This window comes from Cricetulus griseus, chromosome 8 (genome assembly GCF_003668045.3).
Source record: "Cricetulus griseus strain 17A/GY chromosome 8, alternate assembly CriGri-PICRH-1.0, whole genome shotgun sequence".
Classification (NCBI taxonomy): domain Eukaryota; kingdom Metazoa; phylum Chordata; class Mammalia; order Rodentia; family Cricetidae; genus Cricetulus; species Cricetulus griseus.
In genome coordinates this window covers 55,086,890-55,113,070 of record NC_048601.1, presented here as the reverse complement: position 1 = coordinate 55,113,070, position 26,181 = coordinate 55,086,890, and the positions used below count along the sequence as shown (strand labels likewise).

Genomic DNA, 26,181 nt, shown 5'->3' with positions numbered 1-26,181 from the left:
CGCTTCATGTCTGTGCAGGAGTCGGCAGCTGGCGCCAGGGCGGCCGGAGGATGCCGAGGGGCCGGAGCCGGGCGGGCCGGAGGCCGAGGCGCGCGCTGTCCCCCGCCCCTATCCCGTGAACCCTCCAGTCTCTGGACGCGCTGTGGCGGGACCCGCGGTTCTAGGGGCTCTCCTAGTGTCCCTTACTCTCCACTGCTGAGCCCTCCCCTTCGCGCGCCGCCTGCGAGTGTAAGTTTGAGGAGCAGGGGGCTTGTGGGCACTCCTAGGTTGGAGGGATCTCTGTGGAACTCAGGCCAGGATCTCCTGTGGGCGATTACGTTCTTAAGCCTCGGGGAGAGATCTGGCTGGACTGCTGGAGAGGGCACTGGGGACCGGCTCTCAGCCCCATAACTGCGTGTGCGTGTTTGTGTTTGGGGTGGGGGGTGTCGAGGTTAGTCTGTGTATACATTGCCAATGTAAGTGAATGATGGGGGGCTGTGTGCCCCAGAGTGGATGTCCAGGCTCTTGTCTCTAACTTTTAGTCAGAGTTCGTGTGTTTGTGTGTCCAGAGGAGAGGGGCTCGGTGTGGAACCCGATTTCAGTTCCGCGTGCGTTTGTTTGGGGTCGCCGGTGTCAGAGTCCATCTCTGTATGTGACCTCGTGTGCATGGGTGTGTGGCTGTGGGAACACGAGTTTGCCTGCGAGTGTGTGAGGCTGAACCCCTTCCTCCACCTTCCTTTCGTTTTGAACCTTGCGCTTTCCTCCCACCCGGGACTGCACCTCAGTGGACCTCCGCTGGAACGCCTTTGCTCTCAAGACACCGACTTTGGGAGAGGGGGGTGTCAGAGGCCGGCAGTGCCTGCTCACATCCCCTATGTCACTTAGGGCCGCCCCGCCTTCGCCTGGATCCCAAGCCGCAGTAGCGGACCATGGAGGTGGCGCCCGAGCAGCCTCGCTGGATGGCGCACCCCGCCGTATTGAATGCGCAGCACCCCGACTCGCACCACCCGGGCCTGGCGCACAACTACATGGAGCCAGCGCAGCTGCTGCCTCCGGACGAAGTGGATGTCTTCTTCAACCATCTCGACTCGCAAGGCAATCCCTACTACGCCAACCCGGCCCACGCGCGCGCACGCGTTTCCTACAGCCCCGCGCACGGTGAGCTTCGGCCCTCGGGGGTTTTCTGCAAGCCCGGCGCCCACGCCAGGCCTTGGAGGGGAGGACAGCCCGCTGCGGCTTCCCGGATGTGGGATCCACAGGAATCTGAGCAGCTGCGAAATCGGGCCGGGGAAGGTGGAGGCAGTGACCTCTTGGGGAGGGTCTGAGACCTGTAGGGTTTAAGTCCATTTCCAACTGTCTTGGGGGACTCCTTCTGGGCCCTGTCCGGTGGGGTTGCGCTGTGTCACTTGTCCTTCGGCCTTCCACTGACACTGCTGATGAGTACAGGCTGGGCTGTTAGATTTCTGGTGTTTTAAAGGGTGGGGCTGCTGATGGTTGTTCCCTGAGTTGTGATCCTGTATGCCTGTGTCATGGTTCTGAGGCCCCTGCCCAAACTCACCCATTCTCCCTCTGCCACAGCCCGACTCACAGGAGGCCAGATGTGCCGACCACACTTGTTGCACAGCCCAGGCTTGCCATGGCTGGACGGAGGCAAAGCTGCTCTCTCTGCCGCCGCAGCCCATCACCACAGCCCCTGGACCGTCAGCCCGTTTTCCAAGACTCCGCTGCACCCCTCAGCTGCTGGAGCACCCGGGGGGCCTCTGTCTGTGTATCCAGGGGCTGCGGGTGGGAGTGGAGGAGGCAGTGGGGGCTCAGTGGCCTCCCTCACCCCCACTGCAGCCCACTCTGGCTCCCATCTCTTCGGCTTCCCACCCACACCCCCCAAAGAAGTATCTCCAGACCCCAGCACCACGGGAGCCGCTTCCCCAGCCTCCTCTTCTGCAGGGGGTAGTGTAGCCCGGGGTGAGGACAAGGACGGTGTCAAGTACCAAGTGTCACTGTCTGAGAGCATGAAGATGGAAGGTGGCAGTCCCCTGCGCCCAGGCCTGGCTACCATGGGCACTCAGCCTGCAACACACCACCCAATACCCACCTACCCCTCCTATGTGCCTGCCTCAGCTCATGACTACGGCAGCGGGCTCTTCCATCCTGGAGGCTTCCTGGGTGGTCCAGCCTCCAGCTTCACCCCTAAGCAGCGAAGCAAGGCACGCTCCTGCTCAGGTAAAGGGAGATGTGGGACTTCAGAGCCTGTGGGTGGGGCGTGCCTCTGTAGAAGGGGTTGTGATCTGAAGAGGGGACATGTTGGTGCGCCTGATGCAAGAATGGGGTGGCAGTCCTCTGCCAGTCCACAGGTGTGGGGAGGAAGAAAGCCTTTCATCCTGCCCCTGAGTGCTCCTGAACCCCAGGGTTCAGTTCCTTTCCTCAGCCCTCACCATGCCCTCCTCTCCAAGGTTGGTAAGCATCAGGACTCAGAATGTTTTTCCCGTCCCCTCCCCAAAAGGCTCAGCTGAAACTGCCTCATGACTGAGTGTGGGGGAGAATGCAGGGTGTAGGTGAGGGAAGGAGTCAGTGTGTACATGTGTGTACGTGTGTCTGTGAGCGTGTGTGCATGCTGCGGGCACTGCAGAGGTCCAGGCCTAAAGGAATCTGGTTCTCCAACTCTGCTAGTCTAGTTTTAGGATTGCGGTGACTCCAGATCTCCTCGGAGATTTCCCCAAAGCAAAATTCCCAAGGCCTGTTTGTATCCTAGTGACCCTGATCCTTCTCCCTGAGGGTAGAAGTGAGGGCCTCTGTGGGCCCGCACCCCTTTGCCAGCAGTAGCTGGATCCAGCTGGGTTTGTCTAGCAATGTGGCCCTCAGGCAAAAACCCGTGGCTCTGGGTCTCCTTCCCAGAGCTTTTAGCAAAGGAGAGGGAGGTTTTCTTCAAAGTTTACCCCTGAGTTCAGAAACCACCTTCTCTTTCTTGAGTTTGTACATACTAAACCAGGAAGAATGTCCCAGCTTGCTAAGCACTCACTCCCCTGAACTCCAACTCAACTTGACTCTAGCGCCCGCCCTCCTAAGACCAGAGTCTGCCTTTTTTGAAGTCCTTCCTTCCGAGTTTGTTTTGTATTTTATTTGAATTCCAGGTGACCAAAAATAACAATAACAACAAAAACAAGGCCACCTAACCTAAAGTGAAAGAACTTCTTAATTAGTTCATTAAAAAAAAACAGCACCTTTGATCATTGGATTCTAGGGATTTGGCTGAAGAAGGAGAAAAGCTAGGGGGAGAGAAGTTTCCTTCCTGACCCAGGACCAAATATAAATACGGCAAGGGGCTGATAGCATAGATGGGAACAGACTTGGAGATGCTGGCACAGCTGGGTAGAAGGAAAGAGGAGGAAGAGAGGCTCCCCAGACTCAGGTCAGGCTGGGCGACTGTGACTGTAGCGTAGCCTGCGCTCCACAAAGCCGGCCTTCCGTTCCTTTTTCCGGGTATCTTGCTCCTGGCTCTGAGAATCCCTGGCGCCCGGTACTTACTGCTTCTCTTTGTTTGCCTCAGCAACATCTGAGATGGGGATTGTCCTTAAAAGACTCAGGGCCTCTTCTACCGGGACCCCCTGAGTCCCTCTGCCTGCAGGGGTGGGACTGAAAGTCTTCCTTGATATAACCGTGTGTGTCAGGCTTGATCCTCTGGCTCAAGTAGCCAGTAGCCGCTAAGCAGGCCTTGTGTCTCTCCTTGTCTCCCTCGCAGAAGGCCGAGAGTGCGTCAACTGTGGGGCCACAGCCACCCCTCTCTGGCGACGTGATGGCACCGGCCACTACCTGTGCAACGCCTGCGGGCTCTACCACAAGATGAACGGACAGAACCGGCCCCTCATCAAGCCCAAACGGAGGCTGGTAGGAACGGGCACATCGTGGGGCGGGGCAGGGCCACAGTGGCCACCAACCTTGGGTAGAGCTGGTGGTTAGTAAGAGGAAGAAAAAAGAAAATCAAACGAAAACAACCCAACAACAAAACTTCAAATGCAGAGACTTCACCACCTGAAAGTCTCTTATCAGTGAAATCATTTGGGGGTCAGTCAGGTCGGTCTTCATTCTGGTGGATTCTTTCCTGCCGAATTTCCTGTCCTGCAGCCACCGGGCACCCCGCCCCCGCCCCCCACTGCTGAAGGATTCCCAGAACCCAGGGTCCAGCAGCCCACCCTCATGTTCTGGCCTTCGATTTACTCTTTTTAAAAATAGGGTCATGAAGTACTTTTCCCTCTGGCAGCTCTGCCCCCCCCACCTCCCCAGCTCACAGTCTCCTCCGCTTATTTAAATAACACACAGCAGCCACCAAAAAAACCTGCCCTTTATTATTTTTCCATGGAGTCACCTATACTGTGTATTTTCATTTGAGTGATTTTTAAAAAAATGTCCTTTCGGATCTCCTGCCGGAGTTTCCTATCCGGACATCTGCAGCCGGTAGATAAGGAAACTTCGTGTATCTGTTTCCGGACCGGCAAGTTTTCAGAGCCACCTCGACTCAGTCCTGCCTCTCGCTGGGCTGTTTTGAAATTTCTAATACCCTCCATTCTGCAAATAATGTGTAAAATGCTAAGAATAATAAATATATTTTTTTCAGGGCGAAGTGATTTATGAGCTTAAATCGTTCACCCGCTTTGGGGCCCTTTTTCTTTTTTTCCCCCTGGAGCAGGGTGAGGGCGGGTGCGGGCTGGTGGGGGTGGGAGGAGGATATACTGCTGGCCCCTGAGTCAGAATTCCAGCTTCAGGCTGCTTACTCACCCTCCCTGCCCCCGCGGCAGCCGGCTCTGGTCCCCTCCACGAGCAGGCTCAGGCCTGGGGCCACTCCGGACTCTGCTGGACTTGGCCCCCACCCTACAGAGTTCAGTACTAGGGTTGGGGTGGGGGCCTGGACACGACCACCCCTCTTTTTACCTGGGGCAGAAGGGATGGCAAAAGAGTGATCTGTATTCTAGGAAAAAGCTTTTCTCTCTGGACCTTGAGTTCCTTGTTCTAGAAACCAGACCTTTTCTCTTCCACTCCCCACCTCTGACTGGCATTTCCTGGGGGGCTGGGACTAGGGGCTGGTAAAGGCGACAGGTGAGAACTGCCCTGCCCTGGGACCTAGACCGGCAGGGAATGAGAATGTCTTTGCTCCTCCATCCTGTGTGGAAGCCTCTGGCTAGTATGACTATTGATCGCTAGGAATGTGGTTAGTGCAGTCAAAGGAACTGAGTGTTTAGTTTTTAAAGTGTAGTTTAATTTAAATCTCTCCTGGTGAGTTGTATAGGACAAGGCAACTCCACACTTTAATCCTGGGCTCAAACTTCTCCAGGCCTTTCTGGGATCTCCTGGGTAGTGCAGGGTCTTGCTACCATGGCCTCCTGGTCATGACTCACCAGGATTCTGGATTTCCAGGGGAACAGTGGGGGGAGGAGACATGCAACTGGAGACAGAGCCATGCAGGATGGCCACAGGGCTAAATCGTCCTTGGGAACCTCAGTTTCCTTACCTATGAAATTAGATTGCTAGGCGTTTGGGGGAAGTGGCTGGTTTTCCCGTCCGTGTTTATAATCATTTGGATTCTAAGAGCTCTTTATTCCAAAGTTCTGTGATTCCCAGATACTTTACTTCTCAAATTCTAAAATTCCTTGGTCTGAGATGCCTTGGTTCCCCTGTGGGACCCACTGGTCCTGGGCTGAGCGGTGAGACTGCGGGTGGTGCTAAGGGCCCTGGAGGAGGTCAAGGTGGGGCGTGGGAGAGGCCCCGCTGACGCTACCCCTCCCCTCCTAGTCTGCTGCCAGGAGAGCGGGCACCTGTTGTGCAAATTGTCAGACGACAACCACCACCTTATGGCGCCGGAACGCCAACGGGGACCCTGTGTGCAACGCCTGTGGCCTCTACTACAAACTGCACAATGTGAGTGCACCCCACCCCTCCCCAGGGACCGCAGCTCTTTGTGCAGCCCGGCCAGCGGCCCCAGCTACAATCTCCAGCTTGGCTTGGCTTGGGAAGCCGCAGCCGGCAGCCTGGTTGGCCAGCCCAGAGTGCCAGAAGGGCTTCCTGTAAGAAGGTTGCCTCTGCTGTGGAGGTGGGACCCACGGGGGCAGGGCTGGCAGGGAACTTGTACCTCTGTCTTAGGAAAAGTTGGAGGCCCGGGAGGATTAGAGGGGTCTGGGAGAAGGCAGGCAGTACAGGCTTTTAGTGGACTGGAAACAACGTGGGCTGTTATACTATGCAGTCTCCTTTCCTGAAAATGGTGACAGTGCAGGCTTAAGGGGACTTTAGTGAGTGATATTGGAAGCCGGTCTAAAGACACAATTCCTGGCGCCCAGGGGATATATGTAACCCAGTCTCCCTTGACCTGTGGAAGGGATTCATGGTTAGGGAACTTGCCCTAAAGGCTGCATGGCTGCCCCCAGGTTAACAGACCACTGACCATGAAGAAGGAAGGGATCCAGACCCGGAACCGGAAGATGTCCAGCAAGTCTAAGAAGAGCAAGAAAGGGGCTGAATGCTTTGAGGAGCTTTCCAAGTGTATGCAGGAGAAGTCGTCCCCGTTCAGTGCCGCTGCCCTGGCTGGACACATGGCGCCTGTGGGCCACCTCCCACCCTTCAGCCACTCTGGACACATCCTGCCCACGCCAACGCCCATCCACCCCTCCTCCAGTCTCTCCTTTGGCCACCCCCACCCGTCCAGCATGGTGACTGCCATGGGCTAGGCACAGCTTCCCACTGGACAGACATGGACATCGAGGGTGGCTGGCAGAACCAGAGCGAGGCCGGGTACTCCCTGGGTGGAACACACTTTTGGCTCCCGCCCATCCCAAGAGACCCACTTCCTCCTGCCAGCCTAGCCTGGCCGAAACCACCTCTCCTTGGAGGACTCCCAGCCTTGTGCAGCCATTACTGTGAATGTTTCTAACTGGGCTACAGCTTGTGTGCGCCCTGGGTGCTGCCCAGAAAAGTTTTTTTCACGGACAGTTGCTTGGAGAGCAAAACAGACAGGTTTATAGCAAGAAACAGAGGAGACTGGGGACAGAAAAAATGAAACCGTTTTTTGAAGGCAAAAGGAATAGGCAAAAAAAATAATTTATTTTGCTCTTATTTCGTACAAGGACGTGGAGACACAGAGGCATGGGCTGTTTGTGTTCTCTGGGTTCTACCCTGGGGTCTACTGCCACCAGCCAGGGCTCTGGAGGGCAGACTTACAGGGCCTCAGCCTGAGCCTTCTCCCCAGCTGTCTGGAGGGTAGCCCCTGCCCTGACGCAGCCCCAGAGGGCAGAGACAATCGCAGGCGGTCCTGTGCGGATTCCCAGGCCAGGGCTGGGTCACAGGAAGGAAGCATTCTCTGGAAAGGGGAAATGTCTCCCAGATCATTCCCTTGGCTTCGAGAGGCCAAAGCTGGTGCGACCCAAATGGCCAAGCTGCGGCCTGTGCTGTTAGGCCAGCTGGACCCCTGTAAATACATCTTTTTTTCTGCTAACTCCTCAACTCCCTCCCACTCTAAGATAAATAAGAGAATATTCAAAACCAAACCCAAACTGCATAAGCTTAACTCACTGATGAGTGGTTTTATTTTTAAACTCGTTTTGGGTCCAGTCAATTGTACGTTGCCACAGAAGACCCACCATGAAAAGGAATAAAACCTACAAACCAAGACTGAGCTTCACGGTTCTTTCTTGAATGGTTCTTGGATCCCATGGCCCTAGCAGGAGGCTGGGGACAAGGGAGATCTTATGCTCTTGGTTGCTGGGGGACATGGGAGGGCAGTGGCCCTGTGATCCCTGGGGGGTTCTGTTCTGTTGTGGCTGGCTGGATCCTTCAAGGTACAGCTGTACATAAATGTCTCCCAAGCTTCGATTCTGTGTGCGGTGGTGGTGGTGGTGGTAGTGCAGCAGCCAGCAAGGGGGCCCCTAGCCCAGGAAGACAATTGTGCTGACAAGTCAACTACGTGCAATATTGGCGTCCAATTGCTGCAGAGCACCATAACCGGAAGTAACTTATTTTGTGCTAGTACCCGCATAAGAAAAAGAATCAGCAGTATTTTCTGTTTTTATGTTTATTTTTGGCTCGTTTTATTTTGAATTAGTGACCTAAGTTATTGTTAACTATGTACAACATTTAAATATTGTCTGTAAAAATTGTATGCTACCCTCCTATTCCTTTAAAGTGAATACTGTTAAAAATAATAAAATACTTTTTGTGAATGCTGCAGCCTGTCAAATGGGTCCCTGGGACCCCACATCCCTGGTGGGGTTTGAGCTGTCACGTGGCCTTGTTTCTGCTATCTCTTGTCTTTCAGAGAAGCCCCATTTTGCTAAAGCCTCCTCCCTGGGGTGGCAGGGGAAGGTACATGAGTGTGGAAAGGGCTCTTCTCCAGCATCCTTTTCTGAGAGCCCAGCAAGGTGCCTGTTTGGGCTTTGCAAAGAGCCTGTAACTTCTCTGGTACCACTCAGATCCCCCGAGTTGTGGTCAGCTCTGGTTTCTAGGGTACCAGGCTATCAAATCTGTTCATTAACGTGATCACCCTGTCACTGATTGCTGTCTCTAACCAATGACCCATGACAGCTGCTGTTACCAATATTCCTGATCAATGCATCTGCCATCCTTAGAGAGTGACTGCTAACCAATCACTGATGTTACCATTGCATCTGGTCAGTGATGTGTCCAGTCACAGGCCTGCACAAAAGTCATCTCTGGCAGCGTGATCTTGGCAATTGTCACTAATCAATCATAGGCCTAGAATCTCTCCTCAAAGTTTCCGTTGGCCAATGTATGGATCCCAGATGCAGTCAGTCACTGGTGTCCTGGGCCACCAATGGTGTCACTAGTGATTTTTTCTTTTGAGGGGTGTGAGTTATGAGGTCTCTATGTTGCTCAGGCTGGCTTCAAACACCTAAGGACTATAGATCTTCCTACCTTCCCTCCTGAGAAGCTGACAAGCTTCCTGCCTCTGATCATTTAACTGTCTACATAACACACCCTCTTCCTGCCACATCTTCTCTGATGCTGTCCTAAGCTCTGGTACTGATGCCCCTGAGTGCTCACCTCTAGTCACTATCATCCTGTTACCAGTGTCAAAGTCCAATACCAGCACCCCCACCCTCCTCATCCCCCTTATCCCCCACTCCTAAATCAGCCTGCTGGGTCATCACACACAGCAGAAGGCCAGACTCCTAGCAAGGACCAGCACATCATCCAAAGTGCCAGAGTTACCAGGGTGCAGTGAAGTTATCTCCAGGGCTTTGGCCTCAGGACACCGCCCTGGCAATGCCGCCTTTACCCCGTTCTCACCCTTTCCTGGAGAATGGACACCTGGGTCAGGCAGGAGCCAAGCTGAAGCTTAATTGGGCTGCTGTGCCTCCCCCTGGGTACACTGTGGCCCTGGCACCATAGGACCTGGACCACATTGACCTTTTAGCCTGCTAGCTGCAGCCACAGCAAAGGCAGAAGCAGCTTTCTGTCTTGTCCCCAGCTCTCAACTCCAAGGTTGTGTTTATTTGATGACAGATGGATCTGGGAGTAGGTGTGCATGCATGTACGTACGTACGTACGTGTGTGTGTGTGTGTGTGTGTGTGTGTGTGTGTGTGTGTGTGTGCGTGCAAGCTTGTGCCATTAGCAATGCCCTTTGGCACATACTGTTACAGGCATAGGAAGCCTCATCGGTGAGAACAAATAGGAACCTCTTAAGGAGGTAATGATACTTCTTGGCTCAGGGCAAACTTGTCTGGCCCAAAGTTCAGAATGGACAGTCTTGATCTGTGGGTTCCAACCCCCTTGGGGACTGAACAACACTTTCACAGGGGTCCCATATCACATATATTATATATCAGATGTTTGCATTATGGTTCATTAACAGTAGCAAAATTACTTATGAAATAGCAACAAAATAATTTTATGGTTGGAGAGTTATCACAACATGAAGAACTGTATTAAAGGGTTACAACATTAGGAAGGTTGAGAACTACTGGTCTAGAACCTGCAGTTTAAGCCCCCAAATCAGGAATCACAGCCTGGACTAAAAACAAAACAAAACAAAACAATAGGAATCTATAGCTCAAACACAGAGTCTAGAGCTTGGACACTCACATCCAAACTGAAGAGCTCGGCCCATGGGACGGACCCTAGAGCCCAGGACCACAGAGTCCAGAGCCAGGTTCCTTACATCCAGAGCCCTTCTGAGCTCTGAACATAGAACCCAGCTAGAACCCTGAAATAGGGCCTGTAGCCCAATTGTCAGAATCCAGACCCTGGTACATGAGGCCTAGAACCTGGAATCTGGGGAACTCCCACATTCTAGACCTAGAATTTTTCAGAGGACCAGATCCAAGCCCAGAAGGCAGAGTAAGCTTACAAAAATCCACGATCCCCTGGTTTATTTTCTTTCTCCTGTTAGCCCCAAACTTTGGAGCACCCATTCTAGACACAGTCTTAGGTACTGAGAGGCAGGCCAGGAGGAATCCAGTAGGTGAGCGGCTTCCCTCTGTGTACACTCAGTGCCAATGCATTCTTGGGATAATAGGTGCTCTAATGACTGTTGAAATGGGTGGATTTTCCATGCACCCTTGCCTGTTGAACTTAGGGCTATCTGTGAGGCATCACCAGGCCAATGTGAGAGGCTGGTGGTATAAGAGGACTAAGGACCATGGGGTCACAGCTCAAGTAAGGTCTAGCGGCTGCTGATCCCTGTTTGTATTCCCTCCTCCCACCGTGCAGTCACTACCCGGTAAACAACTGGGATTTTGTGGACAAAAGCACCCAGACAGATCAGGAGCCACAAGCATTGAGCAGGGTGACCACTGTCTTTATAATCCCACAGGGCCAGACACCAGTGCAGTCAGGGTGGGGTGGGTCTTTGTCCTATCTGTTTGCACCCAGGTGGGGCTGGCCAACCCAGCCAGGCCCTTCTACCCTTCCTCTCTGGGACACTTCCAAGCCTGGCTTCTTACTTCCATTTTCCATGGTAGAAACCAAACCTCTTGTGTGACCTTTAGGGCCTGGCTTTGTCCTTCCCAGTCCCTCCTGCCTCCTGGTGACCTATTACCAGGAGGGGGAAAGGAACGAGTCTTGCTGATCAATCCTAGGGCCTCAGAAGTGAACATAGCCCCAAGGAGAATGTTGGGAGGAATGCCTGTCATCTACCACAGGATAGGACAAGCTCACCTGAGGCAGGGAAGATGACCGACATCATGGAGCCATTCCCAAAGTGGGTGGATCCTCAATGAGTTTATGAGGCAAAAAAATTTGATTTTTTTCAAAAGACAATAAAAAAAAAATTCCAAACTTCATCTGGAAAAACAGGCAAGTCAAGAGAGTCAATCTGAAGCTTAGGAAAAAACAGAATGTGTGCACAGAATGTGAAACGTGGTCCAAGAGTCCCCTGCCATGATTGTTCCAGCCTCTGCTTCTTACCCTGGGATGTGAGAAGATGCATGGGCACCCAGGTGAGCCTAAACACACACATGACTTACAAGGCAGTTTGTGGTGCAGTTGGCACCCACATCTGTACAAAGAGATTCTCGATAACCAATGATGAGCTTCAGGCTGAAAAACGGCCCCTGAAACATGAGCTAATTGGGAATAATTTTGGATCAGGAGATTCACATAAAAATACCCAGAGTCTGGCCTACTTCCACTTGTCTCTCGGTGAAGGACAGCCACTCTCACAACACCCAGACCCCATTTCTAGTAGGACCCTAGGAATGTCTACCTGGATCTTGGGGACATCGAATCTTGACAGTATCACATATACCATATGAGTTTTTTTTTTTTTTTAATGGATATTTTCCTTGTATTTTGCAGTGCTGGGGATGGAACTCAAGTCCCCAAGTGCCAGGTGAGACACACCCCAGCCCTAAAGATCTAATCTTGAGGCCAACTATTACAACCCACCCAGCTGGATCACCCAGTTTGGTTCCCTTTAGATAAACTGTCAGCAGGACACTGGAAACAAATATAAAGATTTCTTCTACATCATAGTGGGGAATCAAAATAATAAAAATGGGCGCAAACTACCGAAATAGTACACAGGCAGTTGTTCCAAGATGTGAGCACTCCACAGCTGTCCAAATATCTTTCACTTTGGGCCCACATATGTTCAGGACAGTCTTGATAAACCTGAGATCATGCACACTCAAAAAAAAAAAAAAAAAAAAAGAAGAAGAAAAAAGGAAAAAGAAAAACCAAAACAATCCTGACTACAACAGAATAACAGAATTTGTTTGGGGGTATTGGAGCCACGATGGTTCAGAAGTTAAGAGCACTTGCTACTGTTGCAGAGGCTTGGGGTTCCATTCCCAGCATCACAACATGGTGGTTCACAGCTGTCTGTAACTCCAGTTCCAGGAGGTCTAATGCCCTCTTCTAGCCTCCTTAGGCATTGTAATGTGTGACCATGTATGCAGGCAAACATATGTATGAAAAAATATTTTGAAGGCTGGAGAGATGGCTCAGCACATGGCAGCTCACAACTGTCTAACTCCAGTTCCAGGGGATCCAGCATCCCCACACAGACATACATGCAGGCAAAACACCAACGTATATGGAAATAAAAATTTGAAAATTTTTAAAAATTAAAATGTTTTTTAAAAGTATGGGGATGGCGAGAGTAGACACCCCAAAGGAGAAAAAGTAGGGACTCAGGCTCTGCACACCTGCACACCAGGTACAGTGGCTCTTCTATAGCTCAGAAGTGGTGGCTAATGGGGGCGGGCCTAGGCCCTATCCCAAAGGATACCATAGACTCTGATGACACCCTATGGAAGGCCTCACCCTCCAGGGGGAGCAGAAAGGTTATGTGATAGGTAGGGTTTTAGTTGGGGGTGGGGGTGGTAGGGGAGGAGGGGAGGAAGAGGGAACTGGGATTGACATGTAAAACAATCTTGTTTCTAATTCAAATAAAACATCTGCAAAAACAAAAAGAAAAGAGAAAAGAAAAAAAAAGAAAAGAAGAAGTGGTGGCTACCCAGGGATCCATCAAAAGATGGGACAATAAGCTGAGGCTGTCCAAACAATGGTGGCCACTGGGCTCTCAGAAGTAAGGCAAGGCTAACACATGCTACTGTGTGGACACTATGCTCAGAAAAATAAGCCAGGCACAGGACAGTGTGGTGACCCCACAAGCCTGAGGTCTCCAAAGCCAAGAGTTCACATAGAGACAGAGCAACATGGGGGCACCAGCAGCTGTGGGGGAAGGGTAGGGTTGGAGGGGGAAGCTTTGGTTGAGGAAGACAGGAACACACTGAAGACTTAGGTTTTTGTTGTTGCTGTGATTTTAGGTGGGGTCTCATGTAGCCCAGGATGGCCTTGGAATTCTTGCTCCTTCTGGGAAGTTCTGGACCTGGCTGGTAGGGACAGCTTTGAGGCACTGTAAATGAGCTCCTGACACTGAGCTGCAGCGACACCCACTTCCCTACATTTTAACAAAAGGTAACATTTATGTGATGGGATTTTCCTTCTAGCTCCCAAATATTCCATAATGTGCCTGAATAACTTCAGTGTACAATGATTGATATTCAAAATTAATTAGAAATGTTCAAAATAATGTCTGCAGAACCGAAGACAAGTTTGCAAAATATGTAAAGACCCAGAATTACAAAACTAGAATAAAGACTGATAGGGTTAGGTGTGGTGGCACATGCCTTAAATTCCAGCACTTGGGAGGCAGAGGCAAGCAAATCTCTGTGAGTTTGAGGCCAGCCTGGTCTACAGAGTGAGTTCGGGTACAGCCAGGGCTACACAGTAAGACTGGTCTCAAGAATAAGGAATGAAAACTCACCCTCCTTCAAGAGGGGAACAGGAAGAAAGTGTACAGAAGTCCCCCCACAGACAGGCACGTGCAGGCGGGAAGCAGTCTTAGAGGTGTGGAGGCTGGGTGATGTCTGTAAGCCCCATTAGGGCGACACCCCGCTACCTCCTGCCCACCCCACCCCTCTGCCACACCTTAGCGTTGCCTCCTGAGGGGGTACTTCGATGGGCCATGTAGAAACTAACCCTCTGCATGACTGTCCAACCTTGAAGTGACCACAATTTGAATGGTTCCTGGTCCTGCTGGCCTGTGTGGAAGGAAGTGCTGGAAGGCATGAAAGGAGGCCCACTGCTCTGTATACTACAGGCCATGGTGACTGCTGGCCAGTTCTGGAGTCGAAGTCCAAACCCTGGCATGTTCTGGGGAAGGTATTTATTTATCCCTGAGCTACATCCCAGCCATTTTTTTTTTTTTTTTTGAGACAAGATCTCACTGAATTGTTCAGACTGGCCTGGAAGTTTTGATCCCTTTGCCTCCTGCCTCAGCCTCCTGAGTGGCTGGGATCACAGGCATGCACCTGCAGGCACAGTTATGATGGTGTTTTTGTTTCTAGAACACATGCAGTAAGCCTGTCATGATGGTGCAATCCCAGCACTAGGTAGATGGTCACCCTCTGCTACAAATCAAGTGTGGAGCCAGCCTGAGACCTTGATAACCTGTCTCCCAGAAACCAACAAGCCACCTGTGCAGTCACAATTAATTATATGTGCAATTCCTGTGTCTTAAGGTGTGAGTCAAACTGTCATTTAAGTTAAAAAAGAAAAATATTTGTGTTAGCCTTGAGATGTAGCTCTACAGTGGAATGCTTACTTACCATGTGGGAATTTTGTGGTCCAACCCTCTGTTATTTAACAGTTTGTGCCAAGTTTAAAATACTCCATCCTGCAGGGAAGCTCCTTAAGCAGGAAGGTAAATAACTTAAAATACATTCAGGAAGTCCCTGAAACTGACCAGATTCACTAGGCCCCTACCGTAAATCTAACCTGCAAGGAAGACTCCGAGACCAGACCAGCGGCCTTGAAGGAACAGAAACCAAAAAAGTTGACTGGAAGAGGTTTAGACCAACTGAAGGTCTAGAAAGGACACTCTCCAAGCTGCCTACAGGCTGTGCTGTGTGCTCCAGGTTCCCAGCATTGTGAGCTGTCACCCACCCTGGGGTGAACTTTGGTGAGGCAGTTGTCCTGAGTCATTTCTGCTCCTGGGAGAAACCCCTCACCCATCTTCCTATAAGGAACCCTAATAAAACTCACTGGTTCTCCAAGTTGGACTTCAGTGGTATCCATACTTTGCTGTGGACTCCATCACAGGTAAGTAGACATGGGTGCTGTCCTGGACTCCCTATCACGGGTGAGTAGGCTTGTGTGTTGTTGTGGACTCCCTATCATTATGAATAGATGTGTGTGCTGCATCTCCCTGGGAAAAGCTTTGTCACACAACACCCTCAGCATCACATGTACATACACATATAAAAAAAATAAACGCCCCGGAAGACACACGGTCAAGCAGAACGGTGGTACGCTGAGGAGTGTGATCTGGGCATCTGGTCTGGAAGGGCTCTTTTACTTTACAGACATGCTAATAACTGTGATGTCATGTACATAACATTTTGTCATTTAAATAGCAGAGAATCATGAGCCTCAGCTGTGACTAAAAAACCTCTCTATAGCCCTTGAAACCCCCCCATGCCAAGGTAAGATGTACCTGACTTTTTTTTGGAGACTCTCAGGGCCTCCCTGGAACAGTGTCACACAGGGTTTGGGAGGGGGAATGGGCAGACAGACAGACAAGACTTGCCTTTTCCTTTCTGTACAGACTTCAACAAATTGCTTAGCCTCTCTGAAACCACATCAGTAAAACAACGCAGAACCCTACAGATCTGCTGTAAGGACAATATGAGCAGGTGCAGAGCCCTCAGAGGACACCCAGCTAGGAGAGTTCCTTCCAGTGCCTGTCCCGAGGCTCCGGGCAAGTAAGTACCTTCCTTCCAGGCACTTTTCCTGCAGGACTAAAGCCTGCCAGTGGGACGGTCATAGGCATTCAGTGAGTCTGTATCCACCCACTCCTGCTCCCCTCCCCAGCTTAGATTGGGTTCGTGGAGCTGGGGAAACTGAGGCTAATGGGAAAAGGGGTATCTCAGTTCTTGGACAGAACATGATGGCTGTGATAGGGTTGCTCCCTGGAGAGGGTGGAGGGTCCTGCCAGCAGCTGACCCAGCCCATCTGTCCTTCCAGGCTCAAGCCCAGCACACACTGGGACTCCCCAGGGAATCCTGGGAAAAATGCTGCTCTCCCCTCTTCCTACCTCCCCTCAGTGTGGGTAGGCGGTGCCACTTCGCAGGGTGTGAAGCAAGCTTAAACTCTGAAAGGATGCTGGTCCAGCCCCACCACCCCAGGATGGAGAACCAGGGGCCTTATACCCCCTCCAACTCCTGCCCCAGCCCATTCATTTCTCGCTCATACTCCTACTCCGCTCCACTCTCACAGGTAGATCATCCCAGATCTTTCTTAACCTTTTAGATAAGAAATATTTCAGACATCCCAAAACATAGATGGCATAATCACTGTAGTTCCTGGTACGTCTCATGGCACACTTACCAACTTAAAAACTGTGCACAATTTTACCTCGTGGTTTCTGTTGCCAGGAGCCTGTGTAGCCAGCCAGGTTTCCAGTCATCAGGGTACCCTGCTATCCCAGCAGGCTAGATCTGAGGGCAAGCCCTAGCTGGCACTCACTGGAAGCTCAGGCTCTGCCGGGAGGACTCATGAAATGCTTTCCAGGTCCCTTAAGCTTAGCCCTGCTGGCTCCCTCAAGCTGTGGGATTCCTGTAGCTTCTTCCAGAGAGACACCTGTGTCGCCGCCATGGTGGAGTCTTACCTAACCAGCAGTGACCCCAAAGATGACACCCATCCTCTGCACAGTTCCCACCCTCTCTCCAATGCATGGCAGTGGGAGCTGGAGGACTGGAGGCAGCTTAAAGATTCTGACCCCACCAGGGTTCCCTTTCCTCCATGGGTGACCAGGGCTTTCTCATCTATGGGAACCCTGAAGGTGGACTTGCATCTTTCTGCATGTTTTCACATTTGACAAATATGAGAGATCGCTGCTCACCTGCGGACGATGCGGCCCAAGATTCTCGTGGGTTCCAGAAACTTATCCTATCTGGAGGCGATGTGTTTTTCCTGGGATAAAGTTCTAATGAAACAGAACAGTCACACAATAAAATCACCAACATCACCATCCTCTCTCCGGCCATTATTAAATAGGGTGTGTGTATCTGAACACGTTTGCTCCCTGATTGCCACTAAGTGACTGACAAGTGGGTAACACATACACGGTGGATACACTGGATGAAGGATGCTTTATGTTCTGGGTAGAATTGGAGTAAGGGGGGGGGATGATATCAAGCTACTTAGAATGGTGCATAATTTAAAGCCTGTGAATTATTTCTGGAATTTTCCATCTAATATTTTCCAACCAAAACATCAGATAAGGGGGAGGATGGGATTACAGTGCCATATACAAAAAAAAAAAAAAGTTTTTGTTTTGTTTTGTTTTGGTTTGGTTTTGCTTACCATCACATTTGAGATATTCACATTAATATATAAAGTTCTGGTTCATTCATTTTGTTTTGTTTTGGGGTTTTTCGAGGTAGGGTTTCTCTGTGGCTTTGGAGTCTGTCCTGGAATTAGCTCTTGTAGACCAGGCTGGTCTCGAACTCACATAGATCCATCTGCTTCTGCCTCCTGAGTGCTGGGATTAAAGGCATGCGTCACCACTGCCCAGCTTGATTTTTGGGCGGTGGGAACCCACTAGGGAACCCTGGTGGGGTCATTGATTTTGTTGCTATATAATAGTTCGCAGTATAAAGTTCATGTGGTATATTTGCTCAATTTCCATAAGATGCTTAAGTGAGTGAGCCGGAGAGATGGTGCCGTGGTGCTCACGCAGAGGACACAGGCTTGATTTCCAGCACCTACATGGTAGTTCCCAACCATCTCTCTCTCTAGTTCCAGGGAATCTGACACCCTCTTCTGGCCTCCACGGGCACCACACACGTGGTGCATAGATGTTCATGCAGGAAAAATACCCATACACACATATAATTTTTTTTTTCAAGACAGGGTTTCTCTGTAGCTTTTGAGCCTGTCCTGGCACTCACTCTGTAGACCAGGCTGGCCTCAAACTCACAGAGATCCATCTGCCTTTGCCTCCGGAGTGCTGTGCCACCACCACCTGGTCTTGATTAATCAGTTTTTAAAAAGGGCTTAAGTGATCTGTTCTATTTACTGCTATATACAGGGCACAGGAATGTTGATGTCTCTGCGCCCATGTAAAGTTCCTCTGGGGTAAAAGTCTGGAGGCTCACTGAGACAAGGGTCTTCGTATACTTGAATCTCTAAGTTAAAAATTTCTCACCTTGTCTTTTTGTTTCATACTAACCCCCAGAGAATGGTGATACCAGGTGCCCTAGTTCCGTCCACACTTGGTAATGTATTTGCTACTTGGTGGGTATCGCACTCAATACCATTGTTACTGAGGACCCTCCTGGAACCTGCAACTGATTTTATCCTCCTTCTGCTCCATCTCTTTCCAAGGCCTCCCATCCCAGTACACTCTCCAAGTTTAGACCTGGCCCTGAGCCTGGCTCTCAGCCTCTGTGCACCTGTTCTGGCCCCTCTGCTGGAGCCACTCACACTTCCGGTCTTTGCTTCACCGAGAAACAGGCCACCCCAGGTCCTGTGCAATCAAACTGTCCATAGTGAAGATAGTATTGCCCTTGGCACAGAAAAACAGTGCAGAACTGTGTTTAACAGCTGAGCGGTCTACGGCTTGGAACAAGTTCTCAGTCTTGTTGCTGCTGACACTGGGCTTAGTCACTGTGTGGAGGTTGGTATAGTTACCCTGAAACAGGGATGTCAGCAGTTACTGCCAAACACCCCTGGGAGAAGAGATATTATCCCTGTTTTACAGATGAAATGAGGAAACTGAGTCACAGCAATTAAGCGACTTCCCCAAGAACACGCAACTATGAAGTGACAGAGCTGGGATTCGAACCTAGGTCATCCGACTTGGCAGTCTACACTCTTAGTCACTATATGATCTTAGCCCTCAGTCTATCTGCTCACCCTTTCATCTATTCCTCATGGATGCCTGCCACCCAGTCCCATCACTCACCTGTCGCTGTCAATCCAGCTGCCCATCCATCCATCCCTGTCACCCATCCATCCTTAAGGAAATGCAGTTGGCCACCTCAGGCCCTGAGAGGAGAGGAGGCCCCACAGCTGCCCATCTGGTGGGTGGGCTGCCCCCATGGGCAGGGTGCAGAGGCTGGGGAGAATTAGGCGAGTTCCTGCCAGGACCATCTAATTAGGGATTCTGGCGATAAGCAGATAACATCGGGGTGATTAGAATCCTTTTAAAAAGCCACTCCATTAATTAGAGAGACAGAGGGGCCTCTGGCTGCCTAATCAGCCTCCATCAGCTTGCCTGGGGAGGGCTTTCTGGGGCTGCTGTGTGACCTTGGGTGTGCCCTGCCCTCTCTGGGCCTGCTTCTGTACTGAGCTGGGCTCTGCTGAGATCACCTAATCATCTGAGGTCCTTTCTTTTCCCAGAGTCTTTTCGGAGACTGTGGATTTGAGGTATCAGATGCTGACTCCTCAGAGAGGGGGAGGGAAGGGGGGTCTCATTATCTCACTAGTGAATGAGGACAGAGATTTACAGAATGGAAGTGACCTAACAGTTGTGGAATCAGGAGCACAGGGGCTGGCTAATGTTCCTCCCTATTCACTGCACTCTGCACTCAGATGTTATGAAACTCCCTCTTGGACCCCCAAACACTTTAGGCTTTGGGACCTCACAGGACATTAGTTTGTAGAACTCTGTAGAAGGGGAAGTCACCTCAGCATGCTGCCACCAAGTGGCTATCCAGTTCTAAGCTCCGTATCTCCCTTCATGGCCCACCTAGGGGGTCTCCATTGTTAAGGTCCCTTTGGCCCCAGAGAGACCCTAGATAAACATGGCCCTAAGTCATTGTGAGTGTTCTCTGTCTTGGGCAATCCCTGAGCCTCAGCAGTTTTGGGGCTTCCATGTTGTCTCACTTGGGTAGACAGATTCTATCTGGAGGAAGAGGGCCAGGAATCTGGCTTAGTTAGCCAAAGCCAGAGGTTCCTCCTGGGAGATGAATAGGACAGCACCAGAGACGCCAGCAAGACAGGAGAGGTGCCTGGACTGGGCCAGAGGGAACGACAGGATTTCAGGACACATCATCACCCTGAATCCCTTGAACTCAACACTGTAAGCACACCACGGCCCTGATGATGGTGTTATGGGAACCTCAGACTACACCAACACCTACCTGGCTATCAACATCACTGTAAACACCCCGTCATGCTTTCCATTTCTCCAGTTCCAGTTAGCATCAGTGACACCCTCTGACACTATCATGCGCCTCTATTCCTGCCGTCTCTACCTCCATCAGTGTCACTATTGCCATGACCCCCCTCTGACATCATCAATCTCCATCGTCATCACCCCTGGTGGTGTCCCCGTTGTTGCCTTCCCCATGACCACCACTTTGAGCATCACCAGCACGTCTACCATTTCAACCAAGATTCTATGGCAGCACCGCAACCTTCTCAGGTCCCCCAGGATGGTCAACGCCCCCCATGTCAGCAGGAAGCAGTCTTGAGAATTCGACGCCCTTAGTCTTTAATCTGCCATGTCTAACACCCCATCTTTTTTTTTAAATAATAATTAAAAGTGGGATTGAAAGGTTCAGGCATTATGCTGGCCTGCCTGTTACCTGGCGGAACAGGCAGTACCCTGGTCAGCCCAGGGTTCCATGGGCACTAAGTCTGCACGCAGGTGCAGAGGACCCCTTTAAAAGACAGACCCCTGCCCATTTACTCTCTCTCTCCACTCTCTTCTCTCTCTACACCCTCTCCCACACTCTCTACTCTTCTCCTCTTCTCTGTCTGCTTCTGCTTCTCTTCTCTCTCTCTATGGTGAGCGGCCATGGCTCAGCCATTTACCCTGTTTCTCTTCTCTCTTAGTCTCCCTACTCTGCCGGGCCTATAATAAGCTGGTTAACATGGCTAATATGTCTCATCTTGTGTCTTATCTTGTGCCTTCCTCCTCTTCTTCTTTATCTAATTTAAACAAAAATCTAACAACCACCATATCCTCCACCACCACCGTCACCTTTGTCACTTCCGTAATCACCACCACTATTACTTTGCTACCATTGCTACCACCTTCACCGCCACCTCCATCATCACCGCCACCTCCATCATCATCACCATCTCCATCACCATCATCATCACCATCTCCATCACCATCACCGTCTCCATCATCACCACCGTCTCCATCACCATCACCATCTCCATCATCATCATCACCACCTTCACCACCACCTCCATCATCATCACCATCTCCATCATCATCATCATCACCATCTCCATCATCATCATCATCACCATCTCCATCATCATCATCATCACCATCTCCATCATCATCACCATCACCATCTCCATCATCATCATCATCACCATCTCCATCATCATCACCATCACCATCACCATCTCCATCATCACCACCATCTCCATCACCATCTCCATCTCCATCATCATCATCATCATCATCACCATCACCATCTCCATCATCATCATCATCATCATCACCATCTCCATCATCATCACCATCTCCATCACCACCTTCACCACCATCTCCATCATCATCATCATCACCATCATCATCATCACCATCTCCATCATCATCATCATCACCATCTCCATCATCATCATCATCACCATCTCCATCATCATCATCATCACCATCTCCCTCATCATCATCATCACCATCTCCATCATCATCATCATCATCATCACCATCTCCATCATCATCATCATCATCATCTCCATCTCCATCATCATCACCATCTCCATCACCACCTTCACCGCCATCTCCATCATCATCATCACCACCTTCACCACCATCTCCATCACCATCACCGTCTCTATCATCATCACCATCTCCATCACCATCACTGTCTCCATTATCACCATCATCTCCATCATCATCACCATCATCATGACCACTGCTAGCACCAAAACCACACTTCCATCACCAGCACCACAATCATCATCATCTTCACTCCACCTTACAGTTATCACCATCACGTCCTTCCCCATCAGCCCACTGCCACCACTTTCACCTTCACCCCATCATCACCATCCCCCCATCCCTGTCACCACCACCACCTCCTCCATCACCACCACCTTCTCCTCCTCCACCCTCACAGCACCACCTCCTTACTGTCACCCATCATCCTCTGTGGCCACCTGGAGCTTGGTATAGAGTTGCTTCCTCCCTCCCTCCCTCCCTCCACCCGGCAGTCTCCTGTCTCCCCAGCCTTGGGGCTTTCCCACCCAGCAGCCTTCACCAAGAGGTGGGCGAGGGCTGTCACCACACACCGACAGAAGATTTCGGTGACTCCTGGTGCCTGGCATCCCCAGTTCCTCTGCCACACACTTGACAAAACAGGTCCCAACAATTTCTCTTCAGGGCTGAGAAATGAGACCTGGGAGGCGGAGTCCCAGCAGCCCCCACAGTGCGGGCAGATGAGGAAGGCATACCCTGAGTGTTTCTCACTACTGGGTGTGGCGCTGCACCTTGACAAGCTGAACCACACGCGGCTTCTCCTTCCATCGGACTGTCACAATCACCACTACCATCCCATGGCCTCTGTCACTGCTAGTGGCACCGTCAGTACCTTCTGCTCCTCCTGTCATCTCCATCATGACCATGGCTATTACCCTGGAGGGGGTGCGGCCGTCTTTACCTGAAGCCACCAGCAGTAGCCTGGGTTAGTGAGTGAGGACAGGTGTGGAGCATGGAGCCCATCCTGCTCTTGGTGAGATGATGACTGTGAGTGATAGTGACAGTGTCCTGAAGTGTCCCCAGAACCTGTTGTTGTCCTTCCTGGCCTGTGGACTTCAGAGAACTGCTATGTCTCCTGCAAGGTGTCTGCAACTGAGAGCCCAGGAGCACTGGGAGATGAAAGAATGAGCGGGAGGATAATGGAGGCAAAGATTCAAAAGTGCAGAGGAAGAAATGAGAGGAGGAGGAGGAGGAGGAGGAGGAGGAGGAGGAGGAGGAGGAGGAGGAGGAGAAGGGATGGCATTTTTGAAGTCTTGGAAGTCCAGTCCCTTATTGACACTCTGCTGCTTCCATCTGCTACACAGGATGAGGTGAGATGGGAGCATGGAGATCTCAAGGCTGGTACTCCAAACAGAATCCAATAGCAGAGCAGAAGCCAAGGATCACAAACCCAGAGACTTTCCAGGGCTGCTGTGGCAGCTGTACCAGTGACACCACAGGGAGCTACTCAACATTTGCACCCTGCTGTGCCATGCTCCCATGGTGCTACATTTCCTTGTAGCTGTTTCCCTCAGGGTCTGTCCCCTTCTTCACACCACCTACTCTGGAGGACAAATGTCCTACGGGTCTAGGATGAGCTTGTTTCTACATTTTTCCTTCCATGTATGAGACTACATTGGTTTCCAGGGATCAGGAGGTAGCATGTGGTTGGGGGCTCCTGCTCTGTCTTTCTTCACCTATACTTTGTATTAATCACCTTTTATATCTGAGTTAAACAGAATGCATCTTCTCCTCACTGGCCACCACAGCCCAGATGGTCCTAGTTCCAATTTCCTTCTCCCTCTCGAATTTTCTGTGTGACCCTGAGCTGTTGCTATACGTCTCTGAGCCTCATGCATTAAACAGATCTTTGCTGATCGTGCACTGTGGGCTGGATCTGTCCCAACCTTCCTGATGTCTGAGAATGTAGAGATAACAGGACACAAATATCACCGCCCCTGTCTACCCCAAGGTGCTTGGGACCTCTTCAATCAGCAACCAGACTCGGCTCAGAGGACTGATCCCAGGAAGTCCTTGCTCCTCTTGCTGACCACTGCCATCTAACCTTGAAGTCACTGACCCAATCCCACAGCTGACCCTGCCTCTCCTCTTTGGCTCTCAGGGAGCCCAACAGCCTCCATGTAGCCAAACTCACACTTGAGGCCTTTCCGCATCGATCAGACCTCCCACAGCTCTGTGATGAGTAGAGCTTGGCTGAGAGGGTGGGGACTTGCTACTCAGTGCTTATGTCACAAAGGGCCCTGGCCCCAGCTTGGAAGGGGTCACCTGGACCTAGCCCAGAGCGACGCTGTCCCTACCCCCTACCCCTCTCAGTGGAGGCTCCACCTGTCCCTGAGAACCAGAAGGATGGAAAGCTAAAATCTTGCCACCCAGAGCCAGCAGATTCCATCAAGTCCTCCACCCAAGGGAGGACCCCAGCCACTTGCCTCAGCCCTCCTCAGCCCTCCTTAATCTGGTCCAGTCCCCTCCACACTTGCCATGGCCAACTACTATGAAGTGTTAGGTGTGCAGTCCAGTGCCTCCCCTGAGGACATCAAGAAGGCGTATCGAAAGCTGGCTTTGCGTTGGCACCCTGACAAGAACCCTGACAACAAGGAGGAGGCCGAGAAGAAGTTCAAGCAGGTGTCTGAGGCCTATGAGGTCTTGTCAGACTCTAAGAAGCGCTCTTTGTATGACCGGGCAGGCTGTGACAGCTGGAGGGCTGGTGGCGGTGGCAATGTCCCCCATGGCAGTCCTTTTGGTGCTGGCTATCCTTTCCGCAATCCTGAGGATATCTTCCGTGAGTTCTTTGGGGGAATGGACCCTTTCTCCTTTGATTTCTGGGACACCCCATTCAGCGACCGCGGCCGGACCCATGGTACACGTGGGGCCTTTTCTTCGGGCTTCGGTGAGTTCCCGGCATTCATGGAGGCCTTCTCATCCTTTGATGCCCTGGGCCGTGGCGGGGGCAGCCGTACCACCTTCTCGACCACTTCCATGGGTGGCTCCAGTTCAGGCAACTCAGGGTTCAAGTCAGTGATATCATCCACGGAGATAGTGAATGGCCATAAGGTGACCACCAAGCGGATTGTGGAGAACGGCCAGGAGCGTGTGGAGGTGGAGGAGGACGGAAAGCTCCGGTCAGTAACCGTCAATGGCAAGGAGAAAATCATGCGTGTGGACAACAAGTAAGGACCACCTAGGCCAGCCCTGGACCAGCCATCATCACAAGGGGCCACAGTAGTCGCAAGCTAATGGTTAATAAATGTGACAAGTGAGTTCAAGTAGATACCTCTCCCATCCTCAGGAGAGGGGTGTGTCACTGTTGACCCACTGTGTGGCTGCCACAACTCTACAGACACACTCAGGAGCTTGTGGCCTCTATGTCCACAAACCTGCTGTGTTTCCCATGGGGAGCCTAGGACCAGGTCTTTAGGTGATTGTTAATCTCTGTCATCTGCACCATCTTGTCACCCTCATGTCCTACCTTGCCTGCTCTTCCCATGTTCCTCCTCCAGGATGGCCGACCACCAGCCTCACAGCAATCCTGCTTAATTCCCACTTTCCCTTCATCACTAATTGAGTAGCAGCCCTCCATTCCAGACCCAGGCTCTCGCTTCTGTCTTTCCTACACTGCTTTCAATCTCCCTACCTTTTCTGCTCTGATCATAAAGTCCTCTGGCCTCATCCCCACCATGAAGCCCTTGTGGTAGAACCTCAACTACCTCCCTGGCCTCAGCATCCCCACGCTCCCCCTGTGACCTCCCATCACACTTCTCTCTGCAAATACTCCAGGGCCCTTGCATGGGTAGCAGGTGAGATCCCTGTCCCCATCATGAATGTGCTCATGTTTGGTCCTGGGAACCATTGGGTGGGTTGGGAGCAGCGGTGTCACAAGCAGAGAGATGGGCGGGGAGAGTTTGGGTCAGGTCTTTAGAAAGGTCTGAGATGCTGACATCCCGAGGCAAACATTCTGGGTGGTGGGACCAGCACGTGAAAAGGGCCTGGGGCAGGAACAGGCTGTGCTGTTGGAAGTACAGGCACCTTTGTGGAACGCCACTGATTTTCACATATCAGGGTTCTTGACTCTGTATTATGGAAGAGGTAAAGGAAGGGTTACAGAATTGCCAGGCAGCTGAGCTAGTGTTCCATGCTGGTTTTTAGGGTGGAGGGACCAGCTTTTAAACAATGCCCAGGGTGATTATTACTGCAGTGAGGGAAAATGGCAGGTGTGCACCAGCCACGGCTGGCTTCCTGGGGGCTACAACAAACAACCACTAAGGACTCCAGAGTTAACACTGGCTAATGACAGAGTGTAGCTCTCAGGTAAGGGACGGGTTCTACGGGCGCTGGGCGCATGAGCCGAGAATTCATTGTTGGCACGTGAACTCCAGCTTCAGAAGGGGTCCAGCCCATGGTGTGGAGAGGAAGGAAGTGAAGTACAAAGTTCCAGGGGACAGCAGGCCAAGGGAGGTTCTGGTGCTCA

General features: G+C 51.4%; 2 protein-coding genes across 3 annotated transcripts; both read left to right on the top strand.

Annotated features, from left to right (window-relative positions):
* Nucleotides 1-18: 18 nt before the first annotated feature.
* Gata2 (GATA binding protein 2) lies at nucleotides 19-7,629 on the top strand. 2 transcript variants are annotated; one of them, XM_027428687.2, is made up of 6 exons: nucleotides 19-228; nucleotides 865-1,137; nucleotides 1,558-2,199; nucleotides 3,716-3,861; nucleotides 5,761-5,886; nucleotides 6,390-7,629. In XM_027428687.2, exons 2-6 carry the CDS (start codon nucleotides 909-911, stop codon nucleotides 6,687-6,689), a joined length of 1,443 nt encoding a protein of 480 aa, XP_027284488.1. In that variant the 5' UTR covers nucleotides 19-228; nucleotides 865-908; the 3' UTR covers nucleotides 6,690-7,629. The 2 variants fall into 2 exon arrangements, with proteins under 2 accessions (XP_027284488.1, XP_027284490.1); XM_027428689.2 differs by lacking the exon at nucleotides 19-228 and adding an exon at nucleotides 676-685.
* Nucleotides 7,630-24,194: 16,565 nt separating this feature from the next.
* On the top strand, nucleotides 24,195-24,887 carry Dnajb8 (DnaJ heat shock protein family (Hsp40) member B8). The gene has a single exon (XM_027428661.1). The coding sequence runs from the start codon at nucleotides 24,195-24,197 to the stop codon at nucleotides 24,885-24,887; it is 693 nt and encodes a 230-aa protein (XP_027284462.1).
* Nucleotides 24,888-26,181: the final 1,294 nt, after the last annotated feature.

Coding starts and splice junctions, on each gene's coding strand:
- Dnajb8 (XM_027428661.1), top strand. CDS start 24,195: ATGGCCAACTACTATGAAGTGTTAGGTGTGCAGTCCAGTGCCTCCCCT.
- Gata2 (XM_027428687.2), top strand. CDS start 909: ATGGAGGTGGCGCCCGAGCAGCCTCGCTGGATGGCGCACCCCGCCGTA. Junction 2,200..3,715: donor CAAGGCACGCTCCTGCTCAG/GTAAAGGGAGAT, acceptor TCTCCCTCGCAG/AAGGCCGAGAGTGCGTCAAC. Junction 5,887..6,389: donor TCTACTACAAACTGCACAAT/GTGAGTGCACCC, acceptor GGCTGCCCCCAG/GTTAACAGACCACTGACCAT.